Genomic DNA, 17005 nt, shown 5'->3' with positions numbered 1-17005 from the left:
ATATTCAAGTCTAGTGTAAGGGCTCTAGTGTGTGAAGAACACACTTCATTTATCTCTAGGTGTATGTGTTTTATATTAAACACATTTATTTATGTGGTTGAAATCCATCTGCAAAAGCAGTGACATGGAAAGAATTGTCCATGTTGAGCGGCTAGTTATTGTAAACCCTGCGTGAGGCAAACGACATTGCCCAGTTTTCTTTATATAGTGACAACGGATTGTTTGTAAAAGCAGTTTGATTCTCGATTGAAATGTGCAAGTTGATAGCTGCCCTGGCGACAGTTAATGGTATTAGTGTGGGTCTGGTGTTTTGGGTTGTAAAATTAATAGGTAGGTAATGTCCCCAGCAGGGAGGAGGAGATGTAATCACTGTCCTGATCTTGTTTTGAGCAGCGGTACGGAGAATTGACAAAATCCCTTTTTGCTATTTGTGTCCATGAGTGGTCTTGCTTGACATGATGAATGCAAATGCAGCAGGTGCCTCGGAATTGATATGATATGTATACTAATATTACAAAAAAACAGAGGTCTCTACTCCATATTGATCTTGAGTGCATCGTGACAACAGTGAAAGATGAGCTGGGAAAAAAAACCTATTGTATCTTGCAATATATACATTATTGTGACATATACAATCACTTCACTGAAACAAATTGTAATAATGTATAACTCTAATAAGACAATATACATCTATATTCTTAGATGTTTCATTCATTATCCCATGCTGGACGGTGGACGTGATGCATGTCCGTATTTGTTTTTCTTTTCATTACATTTCTATTTGAAAGAAATTAGCTGGCCTTCCTTATTGTAATTACCTGCTTGATCTAATCGCGTCACTCCAGCTAGAGACCCTGCTGTCACATCACGCCACAGTTGTTTCATATAGTTTACTGAGCCAATGTTAAATGCACACACAAATGTTTTTATTACTATGTATTCATATTTTCTCCATGCTGGCTGCTGAGCTGCTGCATGGATGAGGCACACTGCAGACGTAAGAGATAACTGGCAATCGTTCAGCTCAGTTCTAATTAAAAGCGTCTCTAATTATATGTGGAGGAAGTGAGTTGGTAAGAGTGATGGAAGACGGCTTTGAGGTGGAAAGACAGGCCTGTCCTGAACGTCACACGCAGTTACTCTTCCTTAATAAATTTCAACGATTGCAAATTAAAAAATGGAGTTGATCGGAATTTTAAAAAAGAGTACACTTTAACACATCCATACCATACACCTGATCCTGCTACTCATTCCTCACACATACATATAGGGCGTGATTTACTAAGATTCCAAATAGCGAGCGCTAAATTGCTTGCGCGAGCAGAAAGACTGCGCCTGTTACTGGATTACGTTTTGCGGGTGAACTACTAAGATTGCGGCCGCAATTGAATACAGGCACAGAAGTGGTTAAGACCGCCCTATTTAAATGAGGATTTTGCGCGAGTCAAGAGTTGTCCACATGGAGAAAGAGCAGACTCAACGGAAGCGCAGAATGGAATTTGAAGCCACTGAACAGAAAGTACAGCTGACGTTCTTGATGAGCAAATAACTGGGATCGAGGCATATATGACATCCTTGTTCCCCGGGTCCATAGGAACTTTTTATATTATTATTATTTTAATCCTGCGTTGGACTACGGATGTTGCCGTAAAAAAAAAAAAAAAAGGTGCTGCGCTCTCCTCCTGACTTACCTGCAGCTCACTGACAGCTGCCAGGGGGCGCTCTGCTGTTTCTCGCAAGATTACAAATAGATATTTTCTATGGATGTGTGACTTTTTTGTCAATAAGTAAATAAATAAAGCGGATCATCACAACGGCGTTTTAGTCCCAGTCCGTCCCTGGTTTCATCTGTGTTCATTCAGTCAGGCTGAGTTTCCATTACGCGTGCCAACAGTCTTTGATCTGACGTCAGAGGCGACGGGACAACCGATATAGATGATATATCTATGGCTAATTCAGAGAGTTACATTAAATAGTGATTGTTGTGATTATTTATTGCATTTAAATGTGCCTGGAACTGGAAGGGTTAGGGTTAGGGTAACCTGCCTGTGAGGTTTTGGTGACGTGTGCGCACTGTGCCACCTGCGATTCGCCGTGCACCGAGAGTAGACCAGGTTAGAGCTGGACCCGTTAAGGTAAAGCGGGGTTCCCCGTTGCTCCGGTCTTAACCGGGGAACATAGGTACGACCCATCCTTGAACCACAAACTGCAGACCAAGGTAAGCCCATACCAGTACAAACACGCATTTCTCCTATGGATATCTATATTTAAGTTATTCAGATATACCAAATAAGAAATAAATGTGCGTCATCTGTGAACGCGTAGTTGAACATGCTCTGGAAAAGCGTAATTTCCTGATTTACAAATATAATATAACTATAAATAACTGCAGCCATGTGCGCGCCGCGCACCGCTGTGCCAGTTAAGACCTGCCTTTCAAACTTGCTAAATATAGACGCAGAAATAAACACCGCAATCAGTTTCAGGTTTGATAAATCACTTTGCGCGTGCTAAAATAACATATTTACATTTTCTCCTCCCATCACACGCAAAACAGCGTGTAAACGCCCCATATTGCATATGCATTAAGGCAAGAACGCTAAATGGGTTGCGAGTGCTATTTTGCCCGTCTGAGGGACGCACTCCTCGTTGCGCATGTTAGTAGATCAGCATCAACGCAGATCTGCGTGTGCAATCCAGTTTGCACAGGTTTTTGCACGCGCAAAGCTTTGGTAAATCAGGCCCATATTGTACAGTTAATTAGGAATGCCTGCTGTTTTTTTTCTGTTAAAACACCCAGTTTGCATTCTTACATTAACATATGTAACACACACAGGTGATCTAACCTAGATCACTAGAGTGCATGACTCCGTATGGTGGCAGGAAGTTCATCTAGCACCATTTTCCAAACATGCTCTCGCTGCAGAGTCTCCAATCTTCCAACCCCAAGGAAAATCCAAACCAGAGGATGAGCTTTTCCTATTTGTAAAGTGAAACTCGTATCACTGTTTCTATTTTGTCAGGCGATTGTTTCAAGGAAGGAAACTGCTTGAGGAGAGGATGGTAGGACATTGTTACTGTATGCTTTCCAGACAAAGATGGATTAAAACTGCATAAGTAATCAGGCATACGAGAGTGGGTGAAGATCCTGAGCATGAGAAATCTATTAGGCACTGCTAATTAATTCAAGAAGTGAGAGGTTTGTTCTACTGAGACAAAGATGCAGTCCAAATAGATGTGATATTGCAGCAACATTGCCTTACAACAAGATTGTTGAGCTTGTGGAGCTGTAATTCTGCTATAATGTGGTCTGTTAGTGCTGCTTATTGTTGTGTGTTATAGTGCTCCGGAGTTTTGAGCTGTTTTATGGCCCATTGTACATTTTCCATTTATTCTGTTGGGTAGCAGACAACACTTCTTGGTTTATACATGTTTTTGATAATGCAGGTTTTATAAATGTATTCAAACAACCTGTGGATGCATCTGAGTATGTCCTCAATGTTTACAGCCCATTAATTAGTGAAGGGTTTACTAAGAACCAATTTTTTTAACGCTAACAGACAATGTCCAAGCCTCTAATGGTTCCTGGTGTTGTTAATATTTGCTCAACAGCAGTACTCCTGCAGGAATGGAGGTAATTTTCCTCAAAACCGGGGTTGCAGGGCTGCTTACCAGTTCCCCAGGAAGTCATCAACACTGCTTTGGAGACAACAGAGGACATGTAATTGTATTTGCATTGTAGATATATATTGAAGTTCTCACAATGTCATCCTGATTAGCTATTGAAGTTTATAGTAGTAATAACATATCGTATGTGTCATTATTACTTCACACAAACAAGTAAAAATAGCAGGGTTGAGGTTTAACTTTAGAATGAAGGAGTGGTTTATTTATTCCTGGAAAAGTAAGAGTTGATGTTCCTGTTATTCATTCATCAGACAAGATCAATGGGGCAATGACATTGGTCAATAACCTGTGTTAAAATCTCAATGTTTTAAGTGTTCTGTTTGACAGAACTAAGTTCAGCTCGTGGCCAAAGCCTCTACCGATGTCTCAATTTCTTTCAACAGTAATCTGTTCGGTCATGCAACTGATCTGATCTTGTCGTTTGCCACGTTCACCGCCATCTTGCCCTTTTTGTGTTCTGATTCCAGTCAAGTATCTCAATACAATGCTCGCACGCAGCAATGCTCTTTGTGTTGATGTCTTGTAGTGATCCTCCTGTTGTTATCTCTATCACTCTCACTGGCAGCCAGCAGTCATCTTCAGGACTCATTTCCTGGTATCGTTTTAGGGGCATGTACGCTGATGGAATGTGAAGAGAGGCATGTTGTCATTACAACGGAAAGCCAGTCATAGTAATGATTTGGTTTTACACAGTCAATTTCCTCTCATATTGAGGCCCATTATTGTGACACAATTCCACAGCATAAATGGTAAGGCACTGCTACCCAACCCCTTTTGGTTTTTCCTGTTGCATGTTTTTGCTCCTTTTTTCCACTCAACATTATATCTCCCAGAAGCATACATTGTTTTTAGTTTAACAGAAAAGGGACTGGTCACTGTAGCTAAACACTGATTGAAAAAAAAAAGGTTGCCAAGGGAATTATTTTGGAGAAAACATTTGATTTTTGTGTAGTTAAAGAGTATAAACCCCATCTGGAATCTTAGCCGCAGGCCAAGTTGCAGAAATCAACAACAGCCTGGAGGCAGTCCACTTTGCTCCCATCTCACAACCTGCTCTTTGATTTCAAAAAGGTTTTTGTTTGATTTGCAAGCTGATATAGTATGAGTTTTTATGGGATGATATTTTCGATATGTTTTGTTTGAAGCTACCAAAAGCTGCTGTTTGAACTGGTTTATTGTACTGCTCGGGGTACTGCAGCAATCCAAACTTGGTATACTAGTCGAACATTTGTCTTCACCCACAAATTAGTATTCATTCAAGACCTTAGAGGAAGATCATTAAAATGTTCTACAGTACTCTCCACCCATACTGAATCCACAACATCCGACAGGTCATTTTGGCTTTGCTTCACCCAATCATCCTTTGTCCTGTTAATTGGTTTGTTCCCAGAGCATCTTTTAGCAATGTAATGTTGTGATGAATAAAAAGAGCAAAGCTCTGTAATGGATTCCTTTCAAAGTGAGACACGATCAGTCTCATAAAACACCACTATCATGTCTTTGTACAAATATGTTGTAAATCTCTTGATACAGCCTGATTAATGCACCTGTAAAAAAAGAAGATGAAGATGATGACAAGATGTTGCCTTTTCCACTGCATTTGTTTCATTGACCTAAAGAAAAATGTTGCCCAAAAGTCACGATTTTACACATTACAGCTGTCAACAAGCAACGCTACATTGTGATATAATGAATTAATGATTTACCCTGATATCACTGGGAACGCTAAAAAGCAGCACATGATCAACTGCAATATTAACATGGTACAGAAAGGTTCAAAGGGAGTCTTTGGACCCTCATAAAAGCAAACACGATGACAATGTGAAGAGAATAATGATGAGCTTTCAATCAAATCAGGGATGATTGAAACTGCACCACATTGGTTCGATGTGCAGACAAACTGGGATGCCAAGATGGCAAAAATGTGGCTACCCACTGTGTTGCCTACTTTGCATCATTTACTGCGACTCATACCCGACTGAATCATCCTGCTATATCCAAACATTTATGTGTAGTATATAAGCTTCTCTGGCTTTAGTTTAAAATACATGAAACAGCTCACAGTTCTACAGAACCCCCACTAAGGGTACAAGTCAGTTACTGACCAGTCAAGATTTCTTAATGCATAATGCTCTAATTAAAGGAGTCTAGAACCATGTCTTACATGACCTTGGTCACTTCATGAACCCATATGTGACAGTAAGTTCCTTCGTCTTCATTTCTGTGCCATCTATTTCAAAACTCTTTTGGGCAGAAATAGTATTCTGAACATCAGCTTGTACCAGTCTTTCCGTTGTCCTCTGGCCTGTCTCATCAGTAAGCCATTTTGCACTGAATATGTTTCTCAGACACTGTGTGCTGTACAATGCCAAGAGACAGAAGGCATCGTACCACATTCCCCGTGTCTTGAATTAGTGTCTGGTATAGTAGCCCTCAAGCTTCACACTTTAATAATATTTAACATGATGTCAACAGGGGATGTTTGCACTTACTGGTAAAAAAAAAAAGGATCTCAATATTTGCTTAAATATGAAACACTCTCAATGAATTGTCAGCAAGACAGTACATAAGCATTGCTCCTTAATCTTCAGTGGAACTCCAACCTTAACAATAGTTCTACTGCAACAATGTCAACAATGGATGAATATAAAACGTGCTTTTGCTGTGGGCTATTGTGCATCTTAGCATCTGATAAAGCCCCGCAGAAAATAGACGTGGAGCCTTTTTTTTTTTTTTTATGTATATAATTTGTGATCCACTGCTGTCAGCTGTTTTGAATAAGACTGAAGTGCATCTGTGAGATGGTTTAGTGAAACATCAATGAAGCATGCAACAAAAATGTTCCTCTATTGCATTGGGCGGTGTGAAAGTGGCATGAGGCGAACATTTGTGTTCAGTGTAAATGCAAGATTATAAGTCTCATTGATTAATTACACACTGCAACAAGGACCTTTCTTTCCTTTTGACAAATGATGATGATTATGGTGCACTCATTTAACACTTTTTTATGAAAGTTTGAAGCACAATGGAGCTTTTTTCTGACCTATTTTACTTCAACTTCTCTAAAAACACTGAATTGGACAGGTTTGTGGAACCCTGTGAGATGCCTGGCCCAGGCCCAACTTTGCCTCTTAAACTCCATGGTACCTTCCTATGACATGGCGTGGGATGGGAAGTGAAAGCTACTCAGTGTTGGATGGAAATGAGAGGGAGGCACAAGGACAACCAGACTGAGACTGGCTGGTGAGAGCAGATTTTAATCAGTGAGGCTGGTAGCAACAGCAATGCAGCCTCTGTGGGCCCCGGCATCACATCACATTATAACCCAGCCAAACCAGAGGCGCCAAAATGGCCAGGCCTGGAATAACAGATAACCCTGCCAAATTGCATCATCATCCAACCCGCTGCGGTCTTAATCTGCCTCATCCTCCTGCACTAATGAAACTAATGGAGGGAATAAGTGACACACTCTTTCTTCTCTCTCTCACTGTCACTGTCATTTCTTTAATGGTGTTACTGCCAATGTCGCAGAGCAGGATCAGACTCTGTTTTTCTCAGCTTGTGTTTATTTTTGGGCATGAACACTGAAAATGAAATAAATATATGAAATGGAAATATGAAGATACATGTATCTGGGTCATGGCTGCATCCTGTCATTTCTTACCAGGAAAGATATGGTCATCAGCACATAACTTTAATGCTCTATGTCTGTATTTCACTTTGACTGGTATGCATTTTAATAACACTGTCAATATTTTCTACTTAAAAAGTTGCAGGACTACTTGAGCAACATTGTCAAGTAACAGAGTATTCTAGGCTTTGTAGTGAACGTAAAAAATAACCAGTAAGATATCAGTAAGATATGGAATGTCATCCACCTAGGCTTTTTCCATAAGTATTCAATTTAGAATTCTGGGAAAGGAAAGCTATGTTGGTGAGAACATGTATTTTGCGTGTGACAAATGGTGCTTTTCAAGGCTTGAGTGCTTATTCTGCCACAACTCTAGCTCTGTACCTGTGTCTACTTCCTGACAGCATCTACGGCTGCATCTTTATGATGGTGACCAAACAAGAACACCACCTGGAACTGCAAAGAACATGAAACTTGTCTATTGCTTCTTAACGCCGGTCTGCTGAAAGCCTTTCAGACATCTTTTCAAAAAAGAAAAAGCATTTCTAAAAAAACTGTATCTGTTCTGAACCAAACATATTGATTTATAATTTCATGCCTAACCTTAAAAAGGTGAATATAATACATGGTCATAATGGTTTGTAGGCCTGTTTACCACACTACAGCTTGGGCTTAATTTCCCATAAACTGATAGGTGCTCGTAAAAGGTACTAAAAGGTGTTGCAGCCTCATTAATGCGCTAACTTGATTTCATTTTATGACCTCTCATATCCTTTTGTAATATGCATTTGCATAGTAAAGAGTTAATTAAATTGTAAGCAAAGTTGTTCTGATGCAGAACTTCTATTGTTCTGCTGTGGTATTGCTGTAGTGCAGGCTGATCTGTGTTTATTGCTGTAGTTGAGAAACAAAAATAGTGTTGCTTGATTGTATTGCATGCTCTGCAAACTGCCGGCTCTGTGCTGATGTTGCACATGTGCAATAGCTGTGTAGTTGTGCGGTTGTATAGAGTTAAGTTTGGTCTGGTAGTGGGTGGTGCTTTTACAAATATAATTAGTGTTTTTTTGGCCATTTATAACAAATATCTTCTACATAAATCATCAATAAACAATTCAGAAAAATGAACAAGTGATCAAATGATCAAGAGACGCTCCTAAAACAGAGTAACTCATGTGAGCTATAAAGAGAATAAACATCTGCATAGTCTTTCAAAGATGAGAAATTATATTGATTGGGCTTTTGTCTCTGATGGAACAGAAAGACTGTATTATTCTTTATTACATGGGGCCCACTGTGGGTCAGTAGGTGAAGAAGATCATCTGTGAACCAGAAGATTGTTTGACTGATCATCAGGCCCTCAGTCCATGTGCCAAAATGTGCTTTGAAACACACTGAACCTCAAATTGCCCCTGACTGCTGTGGAAGCAGAGTGTGAGTAGGTGTGATATACATATAGATGAGCTCTATGTGTGTGTGTGTGTGTGTCAATGGCATAGTGTAAAGCACTTTTAGTGGGCATCGAGACAAGGAATGTGCTACATAAACAGGGATCATTTACCATTTAAGTCTACGTTCTTATAGCTGCAACAGTGTGTTGAAAATTGCTACAGACAGTAAAAGAAACAATTAACTCTGTCACTCAACACTTTATATATTCCACAAAACATAATGAAGTGTGCTATGTTTTCAATGTATGCCTCAGGAAATGGGACAAGTCCATCTCCTTGGTAACCACATACTATATTTCAGCTTGCACCATGTCACCACGTGTCCACTTGTTCCCTTGAATCAATATTTTTGCTCTGCTTGGATTTGATGAAACTGCTGAAGAAAAAAAAGAGGAGCACGAGAGAAGGAGATGATCAATGGGTTGGTTGCACTAAACATGACAGCTACAAGGGAAAATGTGTTATGGTCCAACAGTTGAATGATCACATAGCATGACAAAATATGACAGTTTTCCAAGACATAAGAACATTCTACACATGTGCCACATTAGAGGAAAATGTTCCACACATTTTTTTTGTGTGTTAAAGTAAAACACCTGGATTTAGCCTATTTTTTAAGTCAACAATACACAATACTTTTCTCATAATTTCCAAAAATATGTAAGTTAAATGCAATAAAATATTTGTTATCGTTGCTGTTTTTACTACAGTTGATTGGAGAAATTACATTTTCCTTAGGCTGTTTGTGTGTGTGCTGTAAGACATCCACCAAAGCCACTGACCAAAGATAGCAATACATTAAAAACAAAAAATGAATGAAATAATTTGATAGAGAATTGGTCAAATAGCACCAATCTCATCCATCTCAGACACCTCATTGTTCGCTCATGTCGACAAGTAAAATAGAAGACAAGTGTGAGCTTGGTTATTGTGAAATTCAAACCAATCGTCTTCACACTTGAGCTGTGAAACTTCACAGGACGTCCTCCGTCCAAACTACCTTCCAACACAATTTAGATCTCAAATCACAAATATCTGCTGTGAATTTGACTGCAGTATCTTCCAAAGCATTAATTCACTATATATGTAGCACCTATTGTGTTCGTACCTACTGCTTATTGACGTGTTTATCTGCCAAAAAAAGTTAGTTTTTGTAGTAATAAGTTTTGTAATGTGAACAAGAAGGTGCATGCTTGTGGCTGTCATTGTCTCAGTGTGGATGCTCATGGTCATCAGATCAGCAGCATTTGTTTAATCCTGTGTCTTGTGCCTTGTGTTTGTGTACACACCTCTAAGGTGTGTTTTGCCTGCATCAATATGTTTGTGTTGTGTTTTCCTGGGGTTCTTATTAGATGAGTTCACCCGGGTTTATCTATAAGTTATTAAAAGTTAATTTTACTGCATTAAATAACATCTATTTATTGTATTAATTAAGCTTAATAGACACATAGCATATAACGACATTCTCTTAGACCTATAGGGAGGGTGAGCAGTTGCCAAGGTAACCATGTGAGGGGGACACATTCTGGATGGGAAGTCTTTTTCATAAATGTGTGACAGGGGCATGTTGCGGCTGAAGCAGGACATTACATCACTCTTCATTCTGCTCTGGAGTGATGATTGTTGACAGTAATTGCAGGAGGTCTTCGTTTAGGTTCAGACGCATCGTATTTTTTATGACTGTAGCTCTGCTGATTTGGGAGCCAGTGCAGTTTTATAGTCACACTCGGGACCACAGGTCTGTGTCTGCAGTGTATTTCAGCAGATTAAATTTATGGTTTTTACTTTATCTAGAAATAAAATAGATAATTTTAGCACTGGCCTTTGTACAGAAACACTCCAAGGTGTGGACTGCCTCTTAATCACTCTATAAAGTTACGGCGGTGACTTATGGGCTTCATGGACTCGAGATGATTGTTGTTGTTTTTTTCCAAAATTAACTTGTATTTTTATTGTGTGAAGTAACAGAAAATATATCTATTTGTTTATTTTACCTGTATTTACCTATTTTTTTTTAACCTAATTTACTTTTTACCTAATTAATGTAGTATTGTTGTCAAATGCAAATGTAGAAGTGTATGAAACCATTATTCTCTTGAATGGCCAGTCTATGAACAATTACACTGCTTCTCGCTATATTTAAAATATCAGTTAACATTTTCCTGGGGAGCTTATAGTCTGAATGACTCGCTCCAGGTCTTTTTTAATACACCGTGTGTCATCTTTTTTTAAAGCTACTCTTTATGGGATCCAAAGCATGACAGATAAAACAAACAAAAAAAAGCCAACATAGTCCTGGGCAAAATGGCATGAACCAAACCAAAGGGAAATGTCACGTTGGATAACCAGTTCATGCAGCCTCTTGTTATTCAGTAAAATGATCAATCATATCCAGATTGAGTGTGTTAGGGCCTTCAATTTGGATGCTTGGAGAGACAGGAGCAGGTCTATGACTCATTTAGAGGCTGCCTGTCCCACCTACCATCAGACAATATGCTGGTTTCCAGTGAATAATACAATTCCTGACATTTGAGTAGCGCTTGCATGTACAGTGTTGAGCATAGCGAGAGTAGCTGATGGCAGTGAGTGACCTAGTCATGACTGAGGCCTTTGAGAGATTCCAAAAGTGTACAAAACATGCTCAATTTTTAATCCCTCCAAGTAGCATGGAGGAGGGACCCGAATAGCCTCGGAGCACCGAGGGAAGGAAGGGGAGAGAGAGAACTGAGCTGCTTTGTGCATCGCTCAAGTGTTAAATCTCCCTCCCTCCCCTCTCGCATACACACATGCACACACAGTGCAATGAGTGTGTCCTCATCTCTCAGGGTGTTTATGTTTCAATCAAAAGAGCCAGAGCAGTGTGACCAGAGCTTTCTGCGTGACCAGCAGAGCTCTGGCACCACCCTTCACTGCTTTGGGAATCAGCCTCAAATAAATGCCCGCAGAACAGCACACTCCGCCCACCCCATCCGCCCTAGTCTTCTTCTTCTTCTTTCTTCTTTTTTTCAGCTGATGTCCTGCTTTTTGAAGGAATCTTCAGAAGAAATCCATCACTGTCTGGCATGTCAGAATTTTAAGAAGGGCTATAAAGTTATCTTTGTCTCTTACGGCTGATAAAACAAACATGAGTTTAATGAATAAAATTATTGGTGTTGTTTTATTTGAAACCAAACGTACAGTAGGTAGTGAAAGTTCAGTTATAAAAGATACTAACCATTATACTAGAGAATATGAGTGTTTTTATGGTTGTGAATGCGTGTGAATGATGTGGGACAGCGAAAAGATTGAGCAACAAAGGGGCATGAAAATGCTCTGGATATATATAAAAAAAGAAGAGATCAAATGTAATAGAATGTTGTGAACTTGATTTTATTTGTAAGATCAGAGGCAGGACAGTGGCTTTATCACTCTTTATAAAATCCGGTTGTGGAACTTAATTGTCTAGTTAGTTCAATTAGATAGAGTTTACAAAATAATAGCCAGTCTATGTGAAAGCTTTTTCCTACCATTTTGTTTCCATGGCAATCTTGATGAGCTGGGTTGGAGCATGTGTGTGTGACCATGTGTGTGTATGGGAGCGAGAAAGGCGGCAACAATGAGCTGGAAAAATAGACTGCATCAGGGGTAATGTTCATATTGGCTGACACAAGGGAAAAGCAGCTTTTAAAGCGTTTAGCTTTAATTTCATTCAGGAGTGACATAATTGATTTTAATGAGATGTTTATAGAGTGAAGTGTCGGTGTTGCTAAATCATTTGCGAGTCTGCCTGACGGGTACTTGTGAGGCTTGCACCGGGGAGAAGGAGAGAGGCACACAAATCTCTGCTGCCAGAAACTCCTCCATCAGGCCCCGTGCTCATCTCCATTTACTCTGGCACACCGCTGAACATTTTGACTGCTCATTTTAATTAAGAGCGTATTTAAATCATGCAGTACTCTCTTACTTCTTACATTGGATTGATTGAAATGCTTTGTGTGGCACATCTTTTTTTTTTGTCTGCGTAGCCTTTTGTTGAACGTACACATCATCATCGTGAAGTGAAGCAGCGCCAGCCATGTTTCGCCAGTGTGGGTGAAAAGGTTCACGTCTCGTGTCCCCAAAAAAATCCTGCTGTGGCTCCCTCTGCTCGCAGCACCAGTACCGTGATTGACTGACAGGGTGTCGCATTGCTATTATGAGGTCCCTGCGGGCTTGTGTGGTGTATAATGGGGAGGATGGCAGTGTGAACATCATTGAACTGCAAAGGCTGTCGTCACCACTGAGGGAACGACGGGCTGCTGTGAACCAGGACGTCAACCCAAACCTGTTTCACCCAGACACACAAAGTACTGTTGGACTTAAGTCATTGTGGAAGCAGGTGTAAAAATATCAAAGTCATGTACAGTAAGTGGCAACATTAAACATGAGCTCCTCTGGTTTCAAAAGACCAGACCCAAGGCTTCAAAATGGCAGTTGCACGAATCCGTTGTCACACCGGAGCAAGGACTTTATTTTGTGCAACAAAAAAACACTCCTAAGAGAGAAAAAGTACTCGCAAAAAACAGGGTTAAAGCTAACAAACAAACGTCAACCTTTCAAGGAAAACTATGAAATAAAACTGAGGGAGAAAACAAAACAAGACAAAGGAACGGGAGTTACTGGTAATGGAGAACAGGTGGAAACGATCAGGGCGGGGCAGACAATCAGACTGGCAGGAAAACATAAGGGGAAGGGCCAAGAAACCTGGAACAAGAGGAGAGAGCACTTTCAAAATAAAACATGAACCACAATACAATAACTAAACCCCACCAGTCATGACACCAGTTGGTTATGATGCCAAATGGTTTGTCACTATGTGGCACTGGTTGACACCTGTATCGGCAAAAACAGAGCCACATACAATGCTGTACAGCTTCCAGGTTACAGCCACATTGCAAAAATATTCACGCTCCCTGTACTTCAACACCTCTGATTATTAATACCTCTCACTCCTGCAGGCACACACACACACACACACACACACACACACACACACACACACACACACACACACACACACACACACACACACACACACACACACACACACACACACACACAGCCAGCCTGAATTTCAACAAGGCATACTTACTGACAGTGACTGATTTTGAAACATCTTTGGCCATCTCCCATGCATATAGATACAGCTAAACACACACACACACACACACTCTGACACATGGCAAATAGCCACTGGAGTGTCTTTTCCAGGCTATTATAACAAAACAGGCCTCTTCAGCCACAGCCTTATGGTACTCAGTCATGGCTGGAATGGGGAAAAACAGCAGGTTCAACCATCATTATTTTTTTTTTTCCTTTTTCCTTTTCCCCTTGCAGGACAATGCTTTCCAAACCACCCTAGGACACGATTTCCATGCAACAACTATGGAGAGCTGTTTTGATTGCTTTTCAATCGAGCGAGACAAACACTAATTAGATTTTCTTTCATTCTTTTTTGATGAACTGCAAAATTATGGCCTCTCCTGAAGCATGGATGACTGACACTTCTAGTTTCAGTGACACTCCTCTCTCTGGACTGACTGCTTCCTGTCAAGGCTTCATTACATAAAGATACGTACAGGCAAAGAATCAGGCTCGGATGGGGTGTCTATGCAGATCAAGCTTGGGAGCCTTTTGTTTGTGGTTTATTTAATTTGCTTGGACCGTCTCTTGTCACTGTATTAAATGAGAATATTATTGACAGCATATTTTAATTGACAGGGAGAACAAAAGGTTGTTCTTTCACTCTGTGGTTTTTAAAGTGGTTTAATTTCACTGTTAATGTCTACATCCATCATCCATATGGCTTCAGCCGAGGCTGAAAACACTCTCATTGTGCATTCAGCATTACAATCATGGATTTTGCATTACAGTCATGGATTTCTTAAGCAAAGTGCCACTATTATTTCACCCACCGTGGTCCACAAACATTTTTAAATTCACTTCTAACATGCATTAGGTGTTCTGGCAGGCTTTTAAGAGTTGGCTGCCACCATTTGTTCTATAAATTAGAGCTGCATTTGGACAAGTATGTTCAAAAGTGCTATTTTATCTGAGGTAAAACTATGTTTTTAAAATACTGCTTACCATCAAATGTCATCAAAAATAAATTGATAATTGGCATATAACTGGAGGAATATTACCATATGGGAAATAACCCTTTATTATTGAAGTAGAAATATAGAGAATTGAGGAAATGATGCCCTGCATAGTTCCCTTGTTGTACCGCTCTATGAAGAATGAAAAACTCTCTTCTGCTTTTACCTGCAGGTCTCATGAACAACAGTATAGCAGTATTTTCTGTTATACAAGGCAACTGTAATTAGGATCAGTAAAAGCAGTAAAAGTTTAGAAGGTTTTGAAAGAACTGCAAACAACATTTATTGTTATTGCAGAACACAATAGCAATGCAACTAAAATTACTGGTTTGTCCCTCTATCTGTTTTTCAAATCAACTATATGGACATTTATTATCTGAAAATACACACTGCAAATGCATGTGCTCTTGTTGCAAATGTCAGTAATTTATAGCGTCTAAAAAACCTGCAACTGTTTTCCTCTTATTTTAGATTTGTTTTATCACCCACTGTGATTTATTTATTTATTCATGTGTCCAATGTGGAATTTTATTGTCCCGTCAGAGCATAAAATGTCAACAGGAAAATCATCAAATATTCATGTCCATCCTGTCCACAGAATGAAAAGATGCAGATCTATAAATATGTGTCTTGATCTGGGGCTTTGATTAAGCCATCACGATATTGATATTCCTCTGATTCTGTGCACATCCACATGCTGCCAGGCCTCAGTGATATGTCGTGTGCTGCATTCCATGTTAATAAAGCTCTGTCTCTACCCTCTGTCTCTGCTCGCAGACGGACGCCGCACTGATGTATGATGCCGTGCACGTGGTGGCCGTGGCTGTGCAGCAGTCTCAGCAGATCACTGTCAGCTCATTACAGTGCAACCGACACAAGCCTTGGCGCTTTGGGAACCGCTTCATGGCCCTCATCAAAGAGGTAGATGCTGCTCCCTGCTCTCTAACTCCTCCACACACACAGCATCTTCAACACATGCTCACAGGCAGGCAGACACCGCGGGCAAGTAAATAACACTAAGGCCACCAGAAGAACGGAAATATGGATAAAAGGAAATGATTAATGATTATGTGTTCATGTATGGAAGTCGTTTTATTCTCATTAAATGAGATTAAAACGACTTCCAAATTTTGTCTGCATATACACATACATGCTCTCCATGTTTGAGCTTACTCTGTGAATTTCCACATTGAGCAGCCATGCAGAGACATAAACACAAATTCAGCTGATTTTTTTTGTATTTACACCACAATTTGCTGCATTATGTGGAGCTGTGACTGTTAATCCACAGTGCTATATCTGTGAAAACACTGGCCATTAGGAAACCTATATTTAGTGCTCTCTAAACTTCTGTTCTTTCTTTTGAAGAGATCATGAAAAGACTGCTAAGCATTAAATCGTATGGGAAGAGAATTGATAAGCTCGGGGCCCTCATACAGATTTGGATGTATCTATATTAAGCACACAGTCACCATGCAAATCTCATCGTTTCTTCCCTGACCCTCCCCTTGTTCCTTCTCTTCTTTCTATCTCTTCTCCATTTGCTGCTTTTAGGCTATCTTTGTCCTCTGACGTGAAAATCTCTAAGCCTATAGAGTCACACGGGAGGTTGCCAGCCTTTCTGAGATGACACTGTTTTGCTCAGTGGTTAGTTGCATACATACAGAAAAGTCACTTGCGGCACTTGTGTTAATCCTGAATGACTAGCACCTACAGAGGCTTCTGCGACACTATCTTTGCTGTACAGAGGAACTTACATGATAATATTGACAGTCTTTTCTGAGACATGGAATGTGCATACATTTGCTCTGATTGTGACTGCACTTCACATTTAGTGAGAATTCCCATTTCTCAATTTGGATATATAGTACACTCACTTGGCAACCTTGCTCAAACTAATCCAGTAATCTTACATTAAATCCTATGCGCATGGCAGTTATAATGCTCAGATTTTGTTGGTGCAACTTTATGATCATTTTGGAGCAGTATTACTCTCATGAAGGAATGATTTACTATAGTTTCAACTTAGTGTAGCTTAGATATGTCCCATGCCTTTATGCACAGTTCACATGAAGTCTTAAATATACATTAATGTGATCAGAGTTTATTAATTTAACAGTTTG

General features: G+C 39.9%; 1 protein-coding gene across 2 annotated transcripts in view; it reads left to right on the top strand.

The window, feature by feature from the left end:
* Positions 1-17005, top strand: part of grik2 (glutamate receptor, ionotropic, kainate 2) — a gene marked incomplete at both ends in the record, with an annotated part of 185142 nt that overhangs the window by 101358 nt on the left and 66779 nt on the right. For both annotated transcript variants that reach the window (XM_083900835.1, XM_083900836.1), the window contains one exon: positions 15660-15803. In XM_083900835.1, the coding sequence (XP_083756961.1) occupies positions 15660-15803 (144 nt within the window). The remainder of the gene's footprint in view (positions 1-15659; positions 15804-17005) is intronic.

The sequence above is a fragment of the Microchirus variegatus genome (genome assembly GCF_963457635.1).
Source record: "Microchirus variegatus genome assembly, chromosome: 1".
Classification (NCBI taxonomy): domain Eukaryota; kingdom Metazoa; phylum Chordata; class Actinopteri; order Pleuronectiformes; family Soleidae; genus Microchirus; species Microchirus variegatus.
Note: the sequence above shows the minus strand (reverse complement) of the source record. Positions and strands in the feature narration are given on the sequence as shown.